Source organism: Lissotriton helveticus, chromosome 12 (assembly GCF_964261635.1).
Source record: "Lissotriton helveticus chromosome 12, aLisHel1.1, whole genome shotgun sequence".
NCBI classification, from domain to species: Eukaryota; Metazoa; Chordata; class Amphibia; order Caudata; family Salamandridae; genus Lissotriton; species Lissotriton helveticus.
The window spans coordinates 824,453,552-824,471,417 of record NC_136073.1 but is presented as its reverse complement, the minus strand read 5'-3'; the positions used below and the strand labels follow the sequence as shown (position 1 = coordinate 824,471,417).

The 17,866-nt window shown below is 39.5% G+C and overlaps 1 protein-coding gene across 1 annotated transcript in view; it reads right to left on the bottom strand.

Moving 5' to 3' along the window:
- The window catches only part of HAPLN2 (hyaluronan and proteoglycan link protein 2), a 43,844-nt gene that overhangs the window by 7,359 nt on the left and 18,619 nt on the right, over nucleotides 1–17,866 (bottom strand). The window contains exons 2-5 of the mRNA XM_078668320.1: nucleotides 15,969–16,082; nucleotides 10,955–11,308; nucleotides 3,177–3,293; nucleotides 1,077–1,259 (exon numbers count right to left, since the gene is read on the bottom strand). Of these exons, the coding sequence (XP_078524446.1) occupies nucleotides 1,077–1,259; nucleotides 3,177–3,293; nucleotides 10,955–11,308; nucleotides 15,969–16,056 (742 nt within the window). The 5' untranslated portion in view covers nucleotides 16,057–16,082. The remainder of the gene's footprint in view (nucleotides 1–1,076; nucleotides 1,260–3,176; nucleotides 3,294–10,954; nucleotides 11,309–15,968; nucleotides 16,083–17,866) is intronic.

The following is a 17,866-nucleotide window of genomic DNA, read 5'->3' as shown; positions in this document are numbered from 1 at the left end:
TTGCACCTTGTTCAATGATGGAGTCACTCATGAAAGAAACGAGAATCTTACCAGGGGGTATTGAAACCCTCAATTTTCTCCTAATGGATTTTGGGATATGTTTCATTTTACATTAAGAAGAAAAAGTATGTACATTTATATATATGTGTAAATAAAAAAGGGGTGAGATGAGAAGGATTATTACTCGTTCTTTATCGTAAAAGCTTTTTGTTTCAGCTCGTCAATTCATGTTTGCATCTTAATTTTCTAAATCCAGCACTTCAAATCAAAGCACTTGATTAAGAAGAGGCTAGTCAATACACACAACACGCCATTTCGCATTTAGGATTCCTAATGTAACTTCCCAGTTATTCACTTTAATTATGAATAAATAATAGGCATACTGTTTACTGTTGCCACTTTTTGGCAACATTCCTTCAAGAGGCCTGATACCGTGAATATAGAATATATTCAATGCCAAGCTTTGGTAGACACATTTTAAAATATAGCTGGCAAGCATGCAGAATAAAAAAGGTACACCTTTTAATACAAAAGATGTGTTTGTGGTGCTTTATCTTCTGCTGAGTTTAATGTGTATGTTGTATACAAAGTATTTTAAAATGGAAGGTAGAGAGCACATTATAAACAAAATGAAACTGGCTTTCATGCGAGACGAAATCATTAATTAGCTGAATAATGTTTTGATTACAATCTTCTCAATATTCTGACTTTCTAAAGAAATGTCTGTATGTTCTATAATGTTGGGCTCTATTTCAAATTACTTTATGTATGTATTAAAGTACCATAACTGCTAGATAATCGTGTTAAAGGTTTAGAGTTATATTTACATTTTATGTCATTTTATATTATTGAATTGCCCTTTCAGAATCATTTTTGTAAACCATCCAAGCAATTTGTTATACACTGCCACTAAATTCATGGGTTTCAATCTACAGGTCACATTATAAGTATACACGTGCTAAATCTAAAATCTTATGAGTGCATTTGGTGGTATATGTGCAACACCCTGAGTAATTATTTATACTAATTTTTGTATAGTCATTGATGTCAGTTGCTGATATTTTTTGTCAACATACCTTTCAGTGCAGAGGTGAAGCAAAATGCGTCAAATTTGTCCCTCAGCTTATCCTTTGTGCCGTAGGTACGGATTCCAGGTAGAATGTTTCCCCCGCAGGGCTCTCGGGAAATGATTATGGGGTAATGAACTGTCCCATCCAAGAGCCAGCCTGCATTGCACCACTCCAGACCTTCTGTCCAAGCTGAAAGAGCAAAGTATGACAGCAAACAGACAACCTTTTAGGTTCCTGGGCTATAAGAGAGAATTGATCACCCCCATTCAAAGACAGTTCCAACTTAAGAGACAACATACGGCATTGAATGGTGTATTGGAAAGTTTAAGACACTTCTTATGGTCGAGAGATCAATATCTTGGTTACCGGCATTCTTGTGATCTCTGATTATTACCACACCAGGAGAGAACAAGCCCTAAGAGTTCGGTGTAGCTAATCAGTGTGCAAGGCACGCCAAGGGTCTAGTTTACTCTTCCGACAAAATACATACTCAGTTCACCATCTGGCAATACTGCTAGACAGGATTGCAAGAGTATCAAAGACAGCCACTTGTGGACATGGTGCCTTCGTGGTATACCTGGTTCAAATAATCCATGCCCATCCTGAAAAAGACACTACCTTTTTCTTTAAGATCTGGATAATACAAAAAGTCAGGCAAGTTGAAATAACCCCCAGGGTTGACTGGGAACTGACAACACCTTTTACTCAGTAAGACTTGACCTTAATCAATTTACTTCCAAGATACAAAATTATATCCAGATATTCTTTATGTTCCAGTACTTAGAGGGCTCAGCAAATTTGGTAAGTAATCAAATTTAAATAGACATTAATGCAGCAATTTCTCATGGAGGCTAGCAAGACTAGGATATTTACTGAAGTGTTACAGATTCCCTTTAGTTTGAGTCTCAGCCATAGTGTCTCTACAGAGTCTAACTTGAGGAAACTCAGAAAATGTAATCAACAGTACTGAGCAAACTGGAAAAATAACTTGGTCTCAAGGGCAGCTGGATCCAGTAAGTTATCCCTTGAAAAGACTGTCATGGCAGCAAGGAGACTAAGACCTGTTAGCAGGGCCGGACTGGCTACCGGGCAGTTTGGAATGCTGCTGAGCTGGGGGCTAATTTAGTCGATGGGGACCTGGTGTACTAAACGAAATTCGTTTTGTTTTCATTATTTCGAAGTACACACAGGTCTCCATGTACGAAATCAGCCGCCACTGCAGTAAAATGTTCCAGCAGCTCGGCAGCATTCCAATCTGCCGGAGGCCAGTCCGGGCCTGCCTGTTAGTCATAAAGAGTTGTAGGAAAGAAATGGGGAAAAAGGAAAAGGCAAAGTCCTTTATTTCATCAGATGCACTTTTTAAGAATGGTAGATGGCTACTTCTGGGCATTGATAGGAAGAGTTAAAAATAGAGATATTACTATGAAATTCTCTTGTACGGATCATAAAACAACAGAGAGTTAGATACTTCCTAGCATGCCACAGTACTTTGAGGCCAGTGTCTAAGGCTCTTGCAAACCACAATCTTTTCAGATAGTCTTTTCTATATATTCCAGAGAGTCAATGCCTTTCATCAGCCCACATCTTCAAAAGGGATATTTTTATTTTACACTGAAGAACTATATAGTAATGCTCAATGGATACCTCTACCGTAGACCAGTAATGTAAGAAATTTAGGGAGGTGGGTAAAGAACAGACCATCGCCAAACACTGTGTAGCTTAGACACCATTTTATATCCAGTTATAACAAGAGGCCATGAGTGGTAAGAAAACCAGGTATAAGGTAGGCTAAATATTCCTGTGCTAGGATACGGGAACAGCACTTTAACAGATTTTCAATGAATGGAGTAAGTTGTGTAAAAGTTGACCTACCATTCCAAAGCTTTAAGCCTGGTCACAAAATGATAACCAAAAAATGTTCAATGGTTTGTTTAGCCTGTTCACATGCTGCATGTCCACTACCCTATTAACTCTCTTTATTCTTATTCATCTCATCTAAAATATATGCTTCCTAAAATGTGTTTGCTAGTATATTCTGTTTATGAAAATTTAATTAGTAGAAAGCAATAAAGAAACTCAATACCTGAATAAATATTGTAAAATTACCTTGGTAGAGTTGGGAGTATGTTGCCAGCCTGGCATCCTGTTCCTCGCAAGCCAAACGGGCCTCATAATAGTTTAGGTGATAGCGTCCCTGGCTCGGCTGATATGGGAAAACAACACCTTGTTTTATAGGATATAAAACACATAGAAACAGGTTAGATGTAGTGAAATCTCTTCAGGGTCTGCATAATATTGCATCTTAAAACTTATTAAGGAGGGATCGTTTCTCAAACGTTAGGCAAATATTTTAATACATTCTTGAAGTTTTGGCAAGGTCTTCTTGTTTTTTTTTATGTTACTGCCTTCATGTTTGTTTGATGCTCAATGGAGGAAAACCCCATTGTTTCAACACAGTGAACTAACTTTCCTAATACCTTTGGGAGAGTCCTTTTCTCAAGATGTGAGTTATGTACTGCTAGGGCTGAGTAGGTTCTTTGATCTCTGACATGAGTTTAGATCCATCAATTATGTCTATCCTTGTGAACTGTGAGTGAAGGAGGCTCTAAAAGAGTGAGTGAGTGAATGTGTGAGAATATGAGTGAGTGGGGGGTGATTTAATGTGAGTAGATGAGAGAGTTATGAGTGAGTGAGTGAGTGAGTGAGTGAGTGAGATGAGTTCATAGGTGAGTGAGTAAATGTGAGCAGATGAATGAGTGAGTAAGCAGATAAGTGAGTGGATATGTAATTAAGGGAGTAATGAGCAGGTAAGTGACTGAGTGAGTGAAGGTGTGCTTGAGTGAGCAGATACATGAGTGAGTTACTGTGAAAATACATGCAGGAGTGAGCGAGTAATAGAGTGAACAGATGAATAACCGAATAAGACTACACCAATTGAAATGTGTATATGTTGCCATAAATGGCATCTTCTTGAAATGTAATCTCACCTCTTTTAGGTACTTGCAAAGGTTTCAGCACTGAACTAAACTTCAAATCCAACTGCAATTCAAAACTCTAACTGGTATTTGGCACTTGGACCACAAACATGTCCATTTCCAGCCATTCAAGTAGATTTGTTTTCATGAACTGTTCAGCTTGGTTTGATCTAGGTACAGATTATTTTTACTAATATTACCGGATGGCATGCTCCAGAATACACGCTCAGATGGGCATTGTACTGATCAAACTTAAGGGCCTGATTTAGAGTTTGATGGAAGGATTACTCTGCCACAAATGTAATGGATATCCCGTCTGCTGTATTACAAGTACATCATATCCCATGGCACTTGTAATACCGCAGAAGGGATAACCGAGTAACCTATCTGCCGAATTCTAAATCGGGCCCTCATGTATTTCGATTTGCATCAATATTGCAGTATGTACGTTCCAGGCCACGGGTGAAGGAACTGATGGATAAACGAGTGAATGAATGTATGAATGAAGCTGACTTATTTGTAGTAATTCAACGTTTTTGGTCAAATTTCAGATTATTTTCAGTATTTAATAATATTTGAATTTTCATGTATTGTAGTGGATGTCTTCCAGTGGAGTGAGGGGGAGGCGTGATATTTAGAATAAACCAAACACATGGACCGAGGGAAATTGCTGATGTTTTTCACAGACAGAGGCCCAGGTGTACTAAATACTGATTGCAAAAAACTGGTTGAAGGTTTTTACCAATATTTTTGGGACCAGTACAGGACTTTACAAACAGACCTATGTGTTAATAGGTCAGCTTGTTAAATTCCGATTAGCAGTGGGTCGTAATCCAACCTACATCATGAATATTATTGAGATAGGTCACAAATTGTGACTCACTATGATTGGTGGCCATCACATGGATGATGTTCTTCTACCATCAGCAGACCACCATGTCTGTGATCACTTTTGTTTTTTTTAAATTGTATGCTGGACATTTTCCACATTTGCGTTTAAAAATGTTTACTTTTTTTTACAGTGTGTTTGAGAGTTGTTCTTCCCTGGACCACTGCCTACTCTCTATCAAACTTCTTTGTACATTCGCAAAGGAAAAGGGTCCCGATGGGACCCCCATCCATTTTGAAAATGCCTTACTACCCTAACTCAGGTGTAAATTGTGGGTCGCAGATTTTGATACATCACATACTGATTTGGTATTTGAAAGGGGCGCCTACAATACACCCCCTCTACATTCAGAATTGGTCTAGCATCACAAAACCATTTTGGGAGTTGCTAACATTTACTGAATCCTAAAATTGGTAAAGTATTTAGTAAAAAGTGGTTTAGTAGTCGCAAATAAAAATTCGGACTATTTGCGGGCATAAAGAAATGTAGTACATCTGGCCCGATAGCTCTCTTTTTTTCTAAGAAGAGACTGCCAATTAATACATTAACAATAGAACAATACTGTGTCGAAATGTGAGTCAAGACTCAGCTCATCGGCATGGAGTTTCATGGAATGACTGATTTTAGCTGCATGTAGTTCATGACACACCTTTCTAAGAGTTTGCTTTGTATTCTGTTATTAATTTAGTATTGCATTTGTCTAGTTAAATGATGAGGAACATTATATTAGGAAGCTAAACTTAGAAACAGATAACTATTGACTACAAAAGTCTCTTTGGTTAATTAGATGGTAACCTAATACCTAAACTAAAGGTTGCCCTTACTTGGCAGTAGTCTGGGAGCTGTATTGTTGCCCAGCACTTAGGACAGTGCACATGCGCGGCTTCTACTCTGCGTTCCTCCAATTAGGCATCCAGGATCAGTACGAAATTCATGTGAATTTTTTTTTTTTATCATTTTCCACTGTAAGTCACTATTTTGTGATCAAATTTTCAAACTGCAAAAATATTGCAGTTGCAATATTGACTACCATTTTATCATTAAAATTAAGATTAAATTGACTATACTTAGCTCCACATCTAGCTGCCTTGACCATATAGTGGTACAGTGGTCATCGATATAACCCCCTTTGCACCTATAGTTTAGAACAATAGTAGCAAGTTTGATTTTGTATGCACTCTGTTGCAAAATTTCAACATAAGTCAGATATTTAAATACCCGAAAAGCAAATGAAAACAAGTGAAACTATCAATATCACAGATATATATATTTTGTGCAGAAAAACCTGGTAAAGTGAGTGTTTTGGCAGACTGTGGAATATAACCAGGTTTGCCATATCACTGCATATCCACTGAAAAAACAAGTTTCTAGTTCTCTACCTTCATTTAACAAATCACTGCATTATGGAAATTGCTTCCATGAAACATCTCACAGTCAAAGGTACAAACGTCCCTTGGTGATAGGGTGTACGCGATCAGTAGCAATCTCCATATTGTCTCTGAGGAACTGTCTAAGTTAGGGTAGACCCTCAGAATTGAAGTGAAGGCTGTATCGAGTGGGACAAGATGCAACTGGAGAAGTAAAGCCCTAAGAGAGACTGTTGTCATGATAGTTCACCATCAGATTGAGGTGTGGGATATGGAAGACTCAAAATGAAGGAATAACATTTGCTTACCGGGTCTTTCGGTGGGGAGGAAGAGGTCAGATTTGACCGCTTATGAAAGGCCTTATTCACTGGTGATTCACTGATGGAGTGGAGGAGGAATACTGGGTGGTAGACATTACACACATCTCGACCAGTGTACCTCTTCCATTAGGCTACTGTCCTTGACTGCTCATTATTACAATTCTGTGGTTCCACAACAAGATTACTCTATTTTCCAACATGCGAAAAGTTGGCAACATCCAGCATTGGTGGAAAAAACGTTACTTCTATCCAGATTTACTACCAGAGAATCAAATGGCTCAAAAAGGTTACGATAATATAAAGAAAGAATTGAGGGCAATGGTTGTGCCGTACACCATATTAAGCAGGATACATCTTTGATGATATATTAGACTAGCAGTAAGACCTTCAATAATCCAACTCAAACAAAGAAATATTTACATTCCCAACTTTTGGTCGGCCTGAATAAGTGGACTGAGCCCTTCAAGTGATTCTTGATTCAAAAATGGTACACTATTTATAATCCTGTATCCACTTGATGTCCACTGGTGGTGGGTCAATTGGCCGTCTGATAGCCTTGGCTCCCGCGCATTATTTTGTTATCTGTTCCCAGTTTGCATGGTGTTGCAGGTGCCCACTTCCCATAGTGTCACTCTCTCGTGCTACCCCTAGAGTGAGTGCACTGAGAAATTATGGACATTTATAATTTTACTGAAGGGTTTTGCTATGCTTAGTTGACATAGACGCAGAATTTTAGAGTTGGATGGACATAAATCCTATAAAGTTTTGTTCTGTTAAGATGACGGTCATGGTAAGTGTGAAAAGTTAGCCTGGCATATGATGTCCACTATTCTAGTGGGAACCTTGCACCAGTCTAAACGGCCCTTATTGATGGTGGTTGTAAAGTCAACCTTATAGACAAGCTATCCTAGTGGTAGCATGGACCAGCAGTCTTAGTCTAAACTCCAAAGAGCATGTGAAGCTGTTTGTTTTACCAATTATAATCCCTTGAATACCAAATGAAAGGACACCACACAAGGTATATATCAAATATATATGTATTTATTTCTAACACAACCCCACTGCACTCTTTATGAGGTCAGAGGTAAAAGTACATCACAAGTTACTCAATTAGCATACTATAAGTTGCACAAATACAGTTTTGCCCTAGGGGCCTCACAAACCATATACTAAAATAGTGGTATAAGAGCCACTACAGGAATAGTGAATAGGCCTAGGGCCTAGAGAATCGCTGGGGCTACACGAGACAACCAAAGGTTAGGAAGTAGGAGACCCACGGGAGACGTGTGCAGTGTCTAAACACAGTCACAAGTTACCATTGACTTATAATGGGAACGTAAAAGTTACAAAGTTAAAGATTTAGGGCACTTCCGGATGGACTACAACAAAACCACTTTAAAGTAGGACACTTTGAGAGTCAAGACCCACGGGAGCATCGGAGTACTCATGTTACCTCACCCAGGGAAGCCGGATGCATAGGTGCCTTTTGGTGTCGGGTTTCGTCGATCGTTTCAATGGAGATCTGCAAAGAAGTGCTGCAGGCGACCAGAAGAAAAGTGTCCGTGTGGATCCAAGGGTGGATCGAGGAACTGAAGAACCTGAAAGCAGAGGGGACAGAGTCTGGGTCACTAGCCAGTGACTAGGAAGGAACCAGGAAGGAACCAGACGATGTCGAGTTGATTTCAGGTGAAGAGGTGAAGCTTGTCTCTGCAGCCACGAGGACCAGGAGGTGTCGACGACAACCAGGAGCTGGATTTGAGCTGTCCCACAAAGGATCTAGTTGACTGCGGCATCGGTATCCGGATTGGACCCACAAGCCTTGGCAAATGCAACCCACGCAAGAAGTGAAGATTGGCTTCGAGTCAGACCAACAAGGTCTGGGTAGCTTCTCCTTTGCAGGGAAGCTGGAGAAAGCCTGGAGCAACCAGGCCAGCAGTGTAAATTCAAAAAGAAGTCTTCAGAGGGCTAACTAGCCAGCGGGCTAGCAACCGGGAAGACGCGTCAAGCTGAAATGCAAGAGCAGGTCCCACGCGGCACTCGTGGAGTGTGGAGGGCTGAGCTTTGGTGCAAATGGTGCTCCGGTCTGGGGCTTCTCGTACCCCAATGCAAAACTGCGAGTTACCTCAGGAGTCGATGCAGTTAGCAAAATGCAGGAAGTCCATGGTGTCCGGTCCCACGTCTCTCGTGTCCGCCACAGGCCTCAGCTTTGCTGTGGAGGTGGATCAGAGTCAGAGAAGTTTGGAAGTCTAGTTTCTGTGTCGCTGAGTCTTCGGGTTCCGGCAGGAGCGTTGACAAAGCAAACCGGCAAGTTACTGGTTGTGCCTGTTTGCACAGGGTGGTCACTCCTTGGCCCCAAGAGAGATGGCTTCAGTCTTCTAGTCGAAATAGAACGTCGAAGGTCCAAGAGTTTCATATCAGAGTTTCGTTCCAGGATAATCTAAAGTCCTGGGGACACAGCTCCTATCTTCATACTGATTTTAGGGGCTGGATTACCTGCTAGGTCCCTCCTATGGGTGGACCTGAGAAGGGGGTGGTTACACCCCTTTCCCTTTGTCCAGTTTCGCACCAGAGCGGGGCTGGAGTGCCCCAGCAACTGGTTTGAACCGGGCTATGCATGGAGCACCTTGTGTGCCCCAGGCAGTGTCTGGAAAAGCATCTTTCCATTCAACTCACCCTGCCCCAATCCACTACAGGCTGTCTAGGGAGGTGCTGGCACCTCCCTCGACAGGAAACCTATTGTCCAGGCCTCCCTTGCTGGAGTTTCCCCCAGCAGCAGGAGGTCAGACTCGTGTCTGTGGCAGCAGCATCCATTTTGTGATGCTGCGGCTCTGTTTAACTTTAACCGGGTAAAGCAGTAACTACATGTCTTCTCCCTCTAGAAGGGTGGAATGCTACCCCCGCCGACAGGACTGGAGGGGGGGGGTCGTATTCCTAAGTGTTTGACACCTTACACGACATGTTTTGATAAAGCCAAACCAAAGTTAGCGTTAACCGTGAGGATTATAATGCACTTAAGAGTATATGGCACGGCTATATCATAGAACAGCTATAAGGAGATGGTTCCGAAAGCTGCAGAGGGGCTCAGCTCATGCTAGGGCACCTCTCACACAAAACCAAGCACTCTGCCTCCAGGATTGTTATGGCCTGCCATAGGAGTGACTTATAGGTTATAATGTGTCTATATATAAGGTAGATATAGATATACTATATCTAAGTAAGGGGTGATTACACCACCTTACCCAAACTGAGTGATCAGCCTGTGGTGTCAGTTTATATGGCCAGCTAGGGGTGGCATAATACATGCTGTAGCCCCTGGTAGGCCTTGGATACACCTATGCCCTGGGTACCTATGGTACACTATACAGGGGCTCACAAAGGTGATCCAACATCCAATCTGGTATGTACCTAAAGTACATGGAGTCCATTTTATAGGGAGAGAAGATAGCCTGGGGCCCTGATTAGCAGGATCCCAGGCCAACTAAGTTGAAAACCAGGAAAACACTAGGTAAAAGGTTGAGGTAACCATAAAGTCAGATAGCCACCTTCCTACAGTAAGTACGTTTTGCCTAGAGGAAAACTATTCATTGGGGTGATACATATTTTGAACATCAATGGCCTGCACCATGATCATCTTGATTTTTTTCATTTTCTGAGCAGAATCATTGGTGGGCCTGAATTATGCAGTTCTGGAGGTGCAGAACTTTGTAGTCGTAGGTGGTAGTAAGCGATTACTTCTGATCAGTTATATAAACATACATAAGATAACTGGAAGTATAAAATGCGTGTAGAGTTTTCAAATCTAGGAGGACTTTGGCTTGGATCACAAGTGAAGAGGGGGCCACCATACATTTAGGAATTGACTGTGTGAATGGGAAAGTGGTGACTGACATAGAGTAAGCCAAGAGGGAATTATTTGACTATTATTAATCACCGCTGTAATGTTCGTCCCTGGAGAACTCCTCTCTTATCAATCCATTACTGACAGAATATGAATTGTCTGTTTTCATCCCTCGCGAGGGCCTCGATCCTGAGGGAGACATCATGGTCCCTGAGATTGTGGTAGTGCTGCCTACTTAAGATGCCTACTTAAGAGGAGTTGAGGTGCTTAAGTTGCTAATTGTCCACATATTGTAATGTGAAAAAGCTAAAGTACCATAGTTCACAAAGGGATGGAAAATGAATAGAGCTCATCTGTATCGAAGAATGTAATTTATGCAGTAATAAGAGGATGTGAAATGAATGATATTGCTTGAAACTTATTGAATAGGACCCGCTGTACAACAAAGAGCAAAGATCTTCCTACACAATAAGCATTAAGAACATCTGGCTTTACCCTCTAGCCGTAGTGTTAAGGCTAGGCTCTCATCATCCAGTCCATTAACCAGTTGACATCGATATCTTCCCTCGTCTTCCAGGGTCACATTCGTTATGACCATGGAGGCATCGTGCCTGTGGCCCCGTCGGAGGTACGACCGCCTCGATAGCTGGTTGTAGTTTCTATGGCGATATCCGTTGGTGATGAGGATGATGTTCTCTAGTGGATCAGCATGGTTGATCTTGGTCCACTTCACCCTGTAGCTCTTGGGACGTGTTCGCATCACGCAGGGAAGAGTGACATTGTCCCCTCGTTTGGTGTGGATCACTTCGTGAATAGGGTCAAGTAAATATCGGAATCCGGGGACATCAGCTGGCCAGGGAAATAAAACAAACATTATTTAGGTTTAGAGTTTGCAACAATGTTGCAAAAGCTGGAAAGTGCAAAGTTGTAGTAAAGGTAACTTCTAGCTAGTATTATCAGGGAAAACTTTAAATCATGTCTATAGACCTCACGTAAATGAAAGGCAAGGAATTTGATCCCCAACTGTAGCTTAACAGGAATGAACCTAAGCAGTATGAGTGGTACTTTCTACAGGAATCCTACCTCAGATCCCTGGGGTAAGCATGCTCCATGCTCATTTGAATGAAGGCCCTGAGGAAGATGGATTGTTCTGGAAGAAGACGTGGAAGGAGGTGGATGTCAAGGAGGCGTAAGAAGAGAATGAGATTTGAAGAAGAAGTACGGTTGGCTGGGCACCTTTTTGATTTCTCCCAAGTGCCTCAATGGTTTTTGAAAAAAATAATAGTTTCTAAACTTTTATAGATGTCAATTTGCACAGCAACATTTTAATCTGAATTTGGACTCATTGGCTATGTAGACATAGTAATTATTTTCTCCAGTAGTCATTATGTGTATTGTTGATCTGTTTTCAAGCCCTGCAATGTAAAACACTTCATATGGATCTGTGGAGGTAGCAGGAATAATCTCCACTGGCCAGAGGTAGGTGGTGTGAAATAGTGGAAAATACTCCTGATTCAGAAAAATTTGCCAAATCTGTGATGTAGCATAAAATGCGTACTTGTAAAGTTAATATGTATACTTATTTGCATAAGTGGTCTCTTAAAAATATATAACAGATGTTTATTACTACTCAACTCTGTGATATTAATTTTATTGGCCCTGGAATGATGTAAAGATTAGTTAGCTTCTGCTACAGGGTTCACATCAGTGACCATGGGGTTAAATACATAACTGCCATTGATGAATTATTTTAATCTGTGCACCAGTTCACAGTCTGAAAACCAGTTTTCTCATTGTTGTGCACCATTTCGAATTTAAAAAATGAAACAAAAAATGCAGGGTATTGTAATAGGTATTATTTCAGCTGGTATTTCTGGTCACAACAGTTTCTAACAGGTTCCATTGGAATCTTTGTGGTTGTTACTGGTGTCATCTGTTTCTTAATGCAAGATACAAGCCATGCTCTGTAGGTATAGTGCACAGGGTAATGGCCCTTTGATTTTTCAGCAAGGCAGTAGATTCGTTCAATAGGTTTGGTGAACTGGACTACATGGCATGGCATAGGGGCAGAACTAGGGTCCATCCTTTCACCCCTGGGACAAAGTATGGAGAAATTATATCCAATGTCATTATGTAGTAAATATGAAACTTCACTTATAAACATTAGTTTGTGGGAAATTATTGAAATCCAAAACCCAGAAAACATGAATTTCCAATGTATGGTTAGCTAAGAAACCATAACACTCCACCTCAGAATGCACTGCTCATGACTTCCCATATAATATCACAGATCACATCACAAAATATATCATTGTTAAAACCACAGGTAAAACCATATATTGCATAATCAAGGTCTACATCAATTATGTTTCTTATAGAGCATCATATTTTATTGTTCGAGAAGAAGAAATGCTGCAGTTTGCTCCCTTCCTTTGAGTGCTTGTGGCTGGTACCACTAAAATCCTTTTGTAAGAAAATTCTACTTCTAAAAGTACTTGCACTGGCGCTCAAATTGCTCACCCAGTTAAAAATGATTCTCCAAACATTCAACTATAAATTGATACACTTTTTGTTTGAACTTTTTAAAAAAAAGCCCTAATTTAATATCTCATCATCACACTCTTGGTATTTCAAAAATATTTTACAGTTTTTATGGTGTTCCTTAGAAACCTGCACCCAAAGTGGGCACTTTTGTGTGTAAATATGTTAGCATATAATGTTGCAAATATACTTTCCATCGAATAAACACAGAAGTAAATACCGAAAGGAGGTTACACAAAACTGGATCATGATTTCACTTTTAAAATAACACATTTTATTGATTAAATAATTAATAAGGCTGCCGGTAAAGTGATAACCAAGGAACTACGTATTTCATTGTGTGAAATTATATCACGTGTTATTGAAGTCATTTCTGATGTCATTGATATTATAGCTTATATTACCATCGACATAAACATCATTTGTGATGTTATTGGTGAGGACATTTTCCCCGCTGTGCTGAACGTTCCAAAACGGGTGTGGCCGTGACGAGCTCAGCTCGTCATGAGTGCAGCTCCACTGTGCCTCATGACGAGCTGAGCTCATCACAAGCACAGCGGCGCCGCGCGCGGCCCCCGGGGGGAAACACCTCGCAGCAAAGGGGTTAAAATACTTTGAACATTTCATAATTGTTCATAACCCTGCAAAAACTTGAAAAAGGATTTGCAATGTTTACAGAGGAAAAAGTTTGCAACTTTTGACACCCCACTGTTTTTGAAGGTAACAGGACCGTTCCTTCAACAAAATATAGTTCAGGGCATGTTTATGTTTTGTTTAACATAGGTTAGATTGTCATTTTAGAAGCCCGTAATATTATCCATTTAAGAATGTTTTCAGTGAAGTTGTTTCATGCTCTCTGCTTCAGTGTTTGCTGTGCATTATCACTCATGGGTTTATGTAGTTCATCCTCGTACACACAGGCTTTTAGGTTTGTAAGATGCTTTCTAGAAACTCCTTAGCCAAAGAGTGACTTTATATGCAGAAATATATGGCATCAGATCACTTTCAATCCTACAAACACAGAACGTAATACAGGAAGGAGGTTGCAACAATTTGGTCACGATTTTTAAATAAAAAATATTTATTGTTGAAATAGTTAAAAATTGTATTCGAAATGCTATTCAAAGAGTCAATAGGAGGATATGTTAGAGATACATGCAATACCGATGCTTCTATCTGCACTACATAAAGATGCTAAACATCTCCCACTATGATCAATAGTGACAGAACTGAATTACATGTTGTAGCACTTGCAAAGCATGTGGACTACCATTTACAGAAACTCTTACTGGGAATCAAGACACTACTGATAGAAACAACACATATTTTTACTAGATTGGAGATAACAGCATGTGAATAAAATGCTTCACTTTTGTATGATCCTATTGGCAGTACACCACCTGAGAAGAGCAAAGAGGCATCACAGTGAATTTGTTTTCCAGTGAGAAAACTATTTTCTTTTAATTGAGACATGTAGTTTTGTAAGAGAATTACATTAGTTGTTAAGGGGATCATTATGTTAAATAGTGCAAACAGAGATGAGAAGTAATATTCCACCATTATATACAAGTATATTTATGCACGTGTTGGAACAAAGCTAATACTGAATCACTCAGTTTGAAATATATATATATATATATATCATGCAGATTTCACAGTGCTACATATAGACTACAGCTCTGAAACAATATGAGACATGTGTTTGTGATGGAGTCATTATTGGGGGGAGAATAATACTAATGGCAGACTGTGCATTATGAAAGTATATCACACATTGTATAACATGATAAAAATCCCTTAACACCAAAAGAGATGCAAGTGGTATGTTATCATCAATGGTTTGCAGTTATTCTGTCCAACACTAATTGCTTATTGGAGAGCAAACATTGTTAAGGAAGAATAAATGTGAAAAGTAAACTTTGAGAGTCCTTTCATAACTCCATGATATATCTGTTCTAAATTTTCTATGATCAAAACTTTGCGTATCTGTATTATTATTTTTTTAAGCTTTGTTCAGGTTTATCAAGCGGGGGGAAAGTTATTAGCTGTCATTCAGACATGTGTCATCAACCATACAAATCTTATATATATATATATATATATATATTTTACATCTATGTATATTTTATGAACGGTATAATATTTATGAAGTTTAATAAAAGCTATGTGATAAACACCGGAAGTAGGTCTTGCAGGTGAAAAACCTAATTCCAGCAGGAGACTTAACTGGCATAAACTTTATTTTGTAGGGAAACTCCACCCACAGGCACTATTATGAAAGGAGTGTGCAAGATTCGCCTCTTTCTGTTCCTAAAATAAAACTCTAACTCTGAGAAATCATGGGTTAAATGAATTCACTTTACAGCCTGCAGTCGCATAGAACAGGTGCACTGAGCCACACAAGTCAATTGTGGCAGAGCCCCTGGGGTGTAGAAAAGAGTTTGTGTTTTACTTCTCTTTCCATGTAAAACATATTTCATGCACTGACTTATAATGTACATATACAAGCTAGGCCTGTGTAAGATGTTTTATTATTCCTGCACAAAAAATCATGAATGTCATGCTATTTGAAATTTTGTAAATTTTGTGTCAGTGAAATTTCGCACATTCTTGTAACATTTACTCGGCAAGAGTTTGGCTTGAATAGGAAATGTCTTGCAGAAGATTGTTTGGCCTCAAACCAGTCCATTCATGTGACTTTTGAGCATGAAGTAACCAATTCATTCAATTCTTACGGCAGATTCTATGGAATTTTGCAAAACAAAATTTCCAAATTTCATTGATGCCTAACAAACACCTAACTCAATTTGACAAACTATTCTGGGAGACCAATTGGGAAAGAGCCAACCAAGATACTACTTTCAAAATTTTTACAGACACAGAAGACCCCTGGCAAAAGATGCATGTATGCTGACTACCATCTAAGGAAGAACACAGCTGATAGGTTGAAATTAAAGTTGATACTGACCTTGATAGTTTTTTTCCAAGTTGTAAATATGGGAACTTCCAGGAAGAAATGAAAGGCAAAGAGAAAGCAGGAGAGACAGCCTTTGCATCCTAAGGCTAAAGGTAAACAAATTTCCTGAAAAAAGAAAGAGAAGCACAGAATGTTTTCCTCTGTAGATGTCTGTCCTATGTATAACAGTAAATAGTACCAACATTTATTGACCAAGGAGAAGGTGTTCAGCAGAACCCCCACAAAGTGTGTCCCACATTTACCATCTTAACAGGAATGCCACAGTATTGCGGGTGGTAGTACCCACACTCAGTAAATACCAATGCTGTGCATGGGCTGCTATATTTACCGGATGTGGTATTACCACCTCATTCCAAGCTGCACAACTTGAAATCCAGGATAGCCCAGTAATATCAAATTTTCCCACCATTTTGAACGCTATAAATGTAATATGCGGAATTTCTTAATTTCAAAGCTCCTAGTTATGAGCAGGGGTACCCCTTTCTTTACATTATATGCGGTATTTCTCCACACAAAATGCGTCAGGTATTAGCTGGTGGAATTTGATTTTGGAGAACTTGTGGTATTACCACAAAGTTCTAATGCAGATTCAGGCACATTTATGCCAGAATTAGGATTGCCATCCCTCGTAGAATGAGGGATTCAGAGTCTTCTAGGAAATTTGTAGTAATACCATGAATCAGTAATAGCATTCCCACTCCCGGTGTTTGTGATATTATCACATTGGCTTTAATTGGGGAATAACAGGCAGGCAAGTGTTTCTGTATCTTTTGTTTTTACATTTGATGATGCAGAGATAGCACTAACTCATACTGGGATTATAGGCACAGCTAATCTGTGCTTTGATGTAGTCTTTCTGCATTCGAAATACAGCAACACAATATCATAGCAAGGGCAAGCCATACAAGCAAACTCTATTTGTAAAGTGATATTATCACTTTGAATAACAACATTTAAGTTGTTTGTAGAAACAGTAGACCACACATTTATCTAACTATTTTCAAATTTCTGATGCACATTTATCAAACAATTTGAAAATTTCTAATTAACCTTATAATTGGAGTCAGTAGACGTGTACACTAAACAATTGAGAAGTACAAGTAAGGTTTGCCACCCAAAATGTATGGAGAACTGTGAAAAAATTGACATTTACTATTCACACTTGTGTATGTGCATTGATAGCTCTGAAAATGTTAGTTTTGTTGTGAACAAGAAGTAGCTGGGTGTGGCCTTACTCCCAATGGGCCCGATTCACAAAGGTTTTTCCCACCTACACAACCAGTCAGGATTAGTTGAAATTTACCCTCAATAGTGGGGTTTGAGATTATGAATAGTCTACCTACGAATTGGAATTTGTGATACCACAATTGTAAGATTAAGGCTAGCTGCATTCGCGTTCCAGAAACTTAATAGCTTCAAAAGTTGGCGACCGTTATCAAACTCATCAATTAGAACATATCACCAGGGCCACTTTAATTAAGCGATTGCGCTGCTGCGGCGTTTTTCACAAGATTATGGATCTGCCACATTTGCCACATAATCTGTCATCTGTTATATAATCTGTAGATTTTAACAAAGAAAATTGTTTCTTGCTCAAACGGTTCAAAGGTTGCAAAGTTTGACTGCTCCCATTTCTGTTGCTATTGCTATGTTTGTGTGTTAAACTGGTACTAATGAGGTGCAGTTTATGCACAGAGAGTGTTAAGTGTAAAATGGATAAAACAATGAATTAAAACTATCAAAAAATGTGATGCATTATGCTGCCTTTTCTTGCCGCATAATGTTGTTAACTCTGACACATAATTTGGACGTCTCCACCACATAATTCCAGTGGCCCTGCATATAATCAATCTCTTTACTTCTCAATTTGCAAATTTATTTGTGCTAAT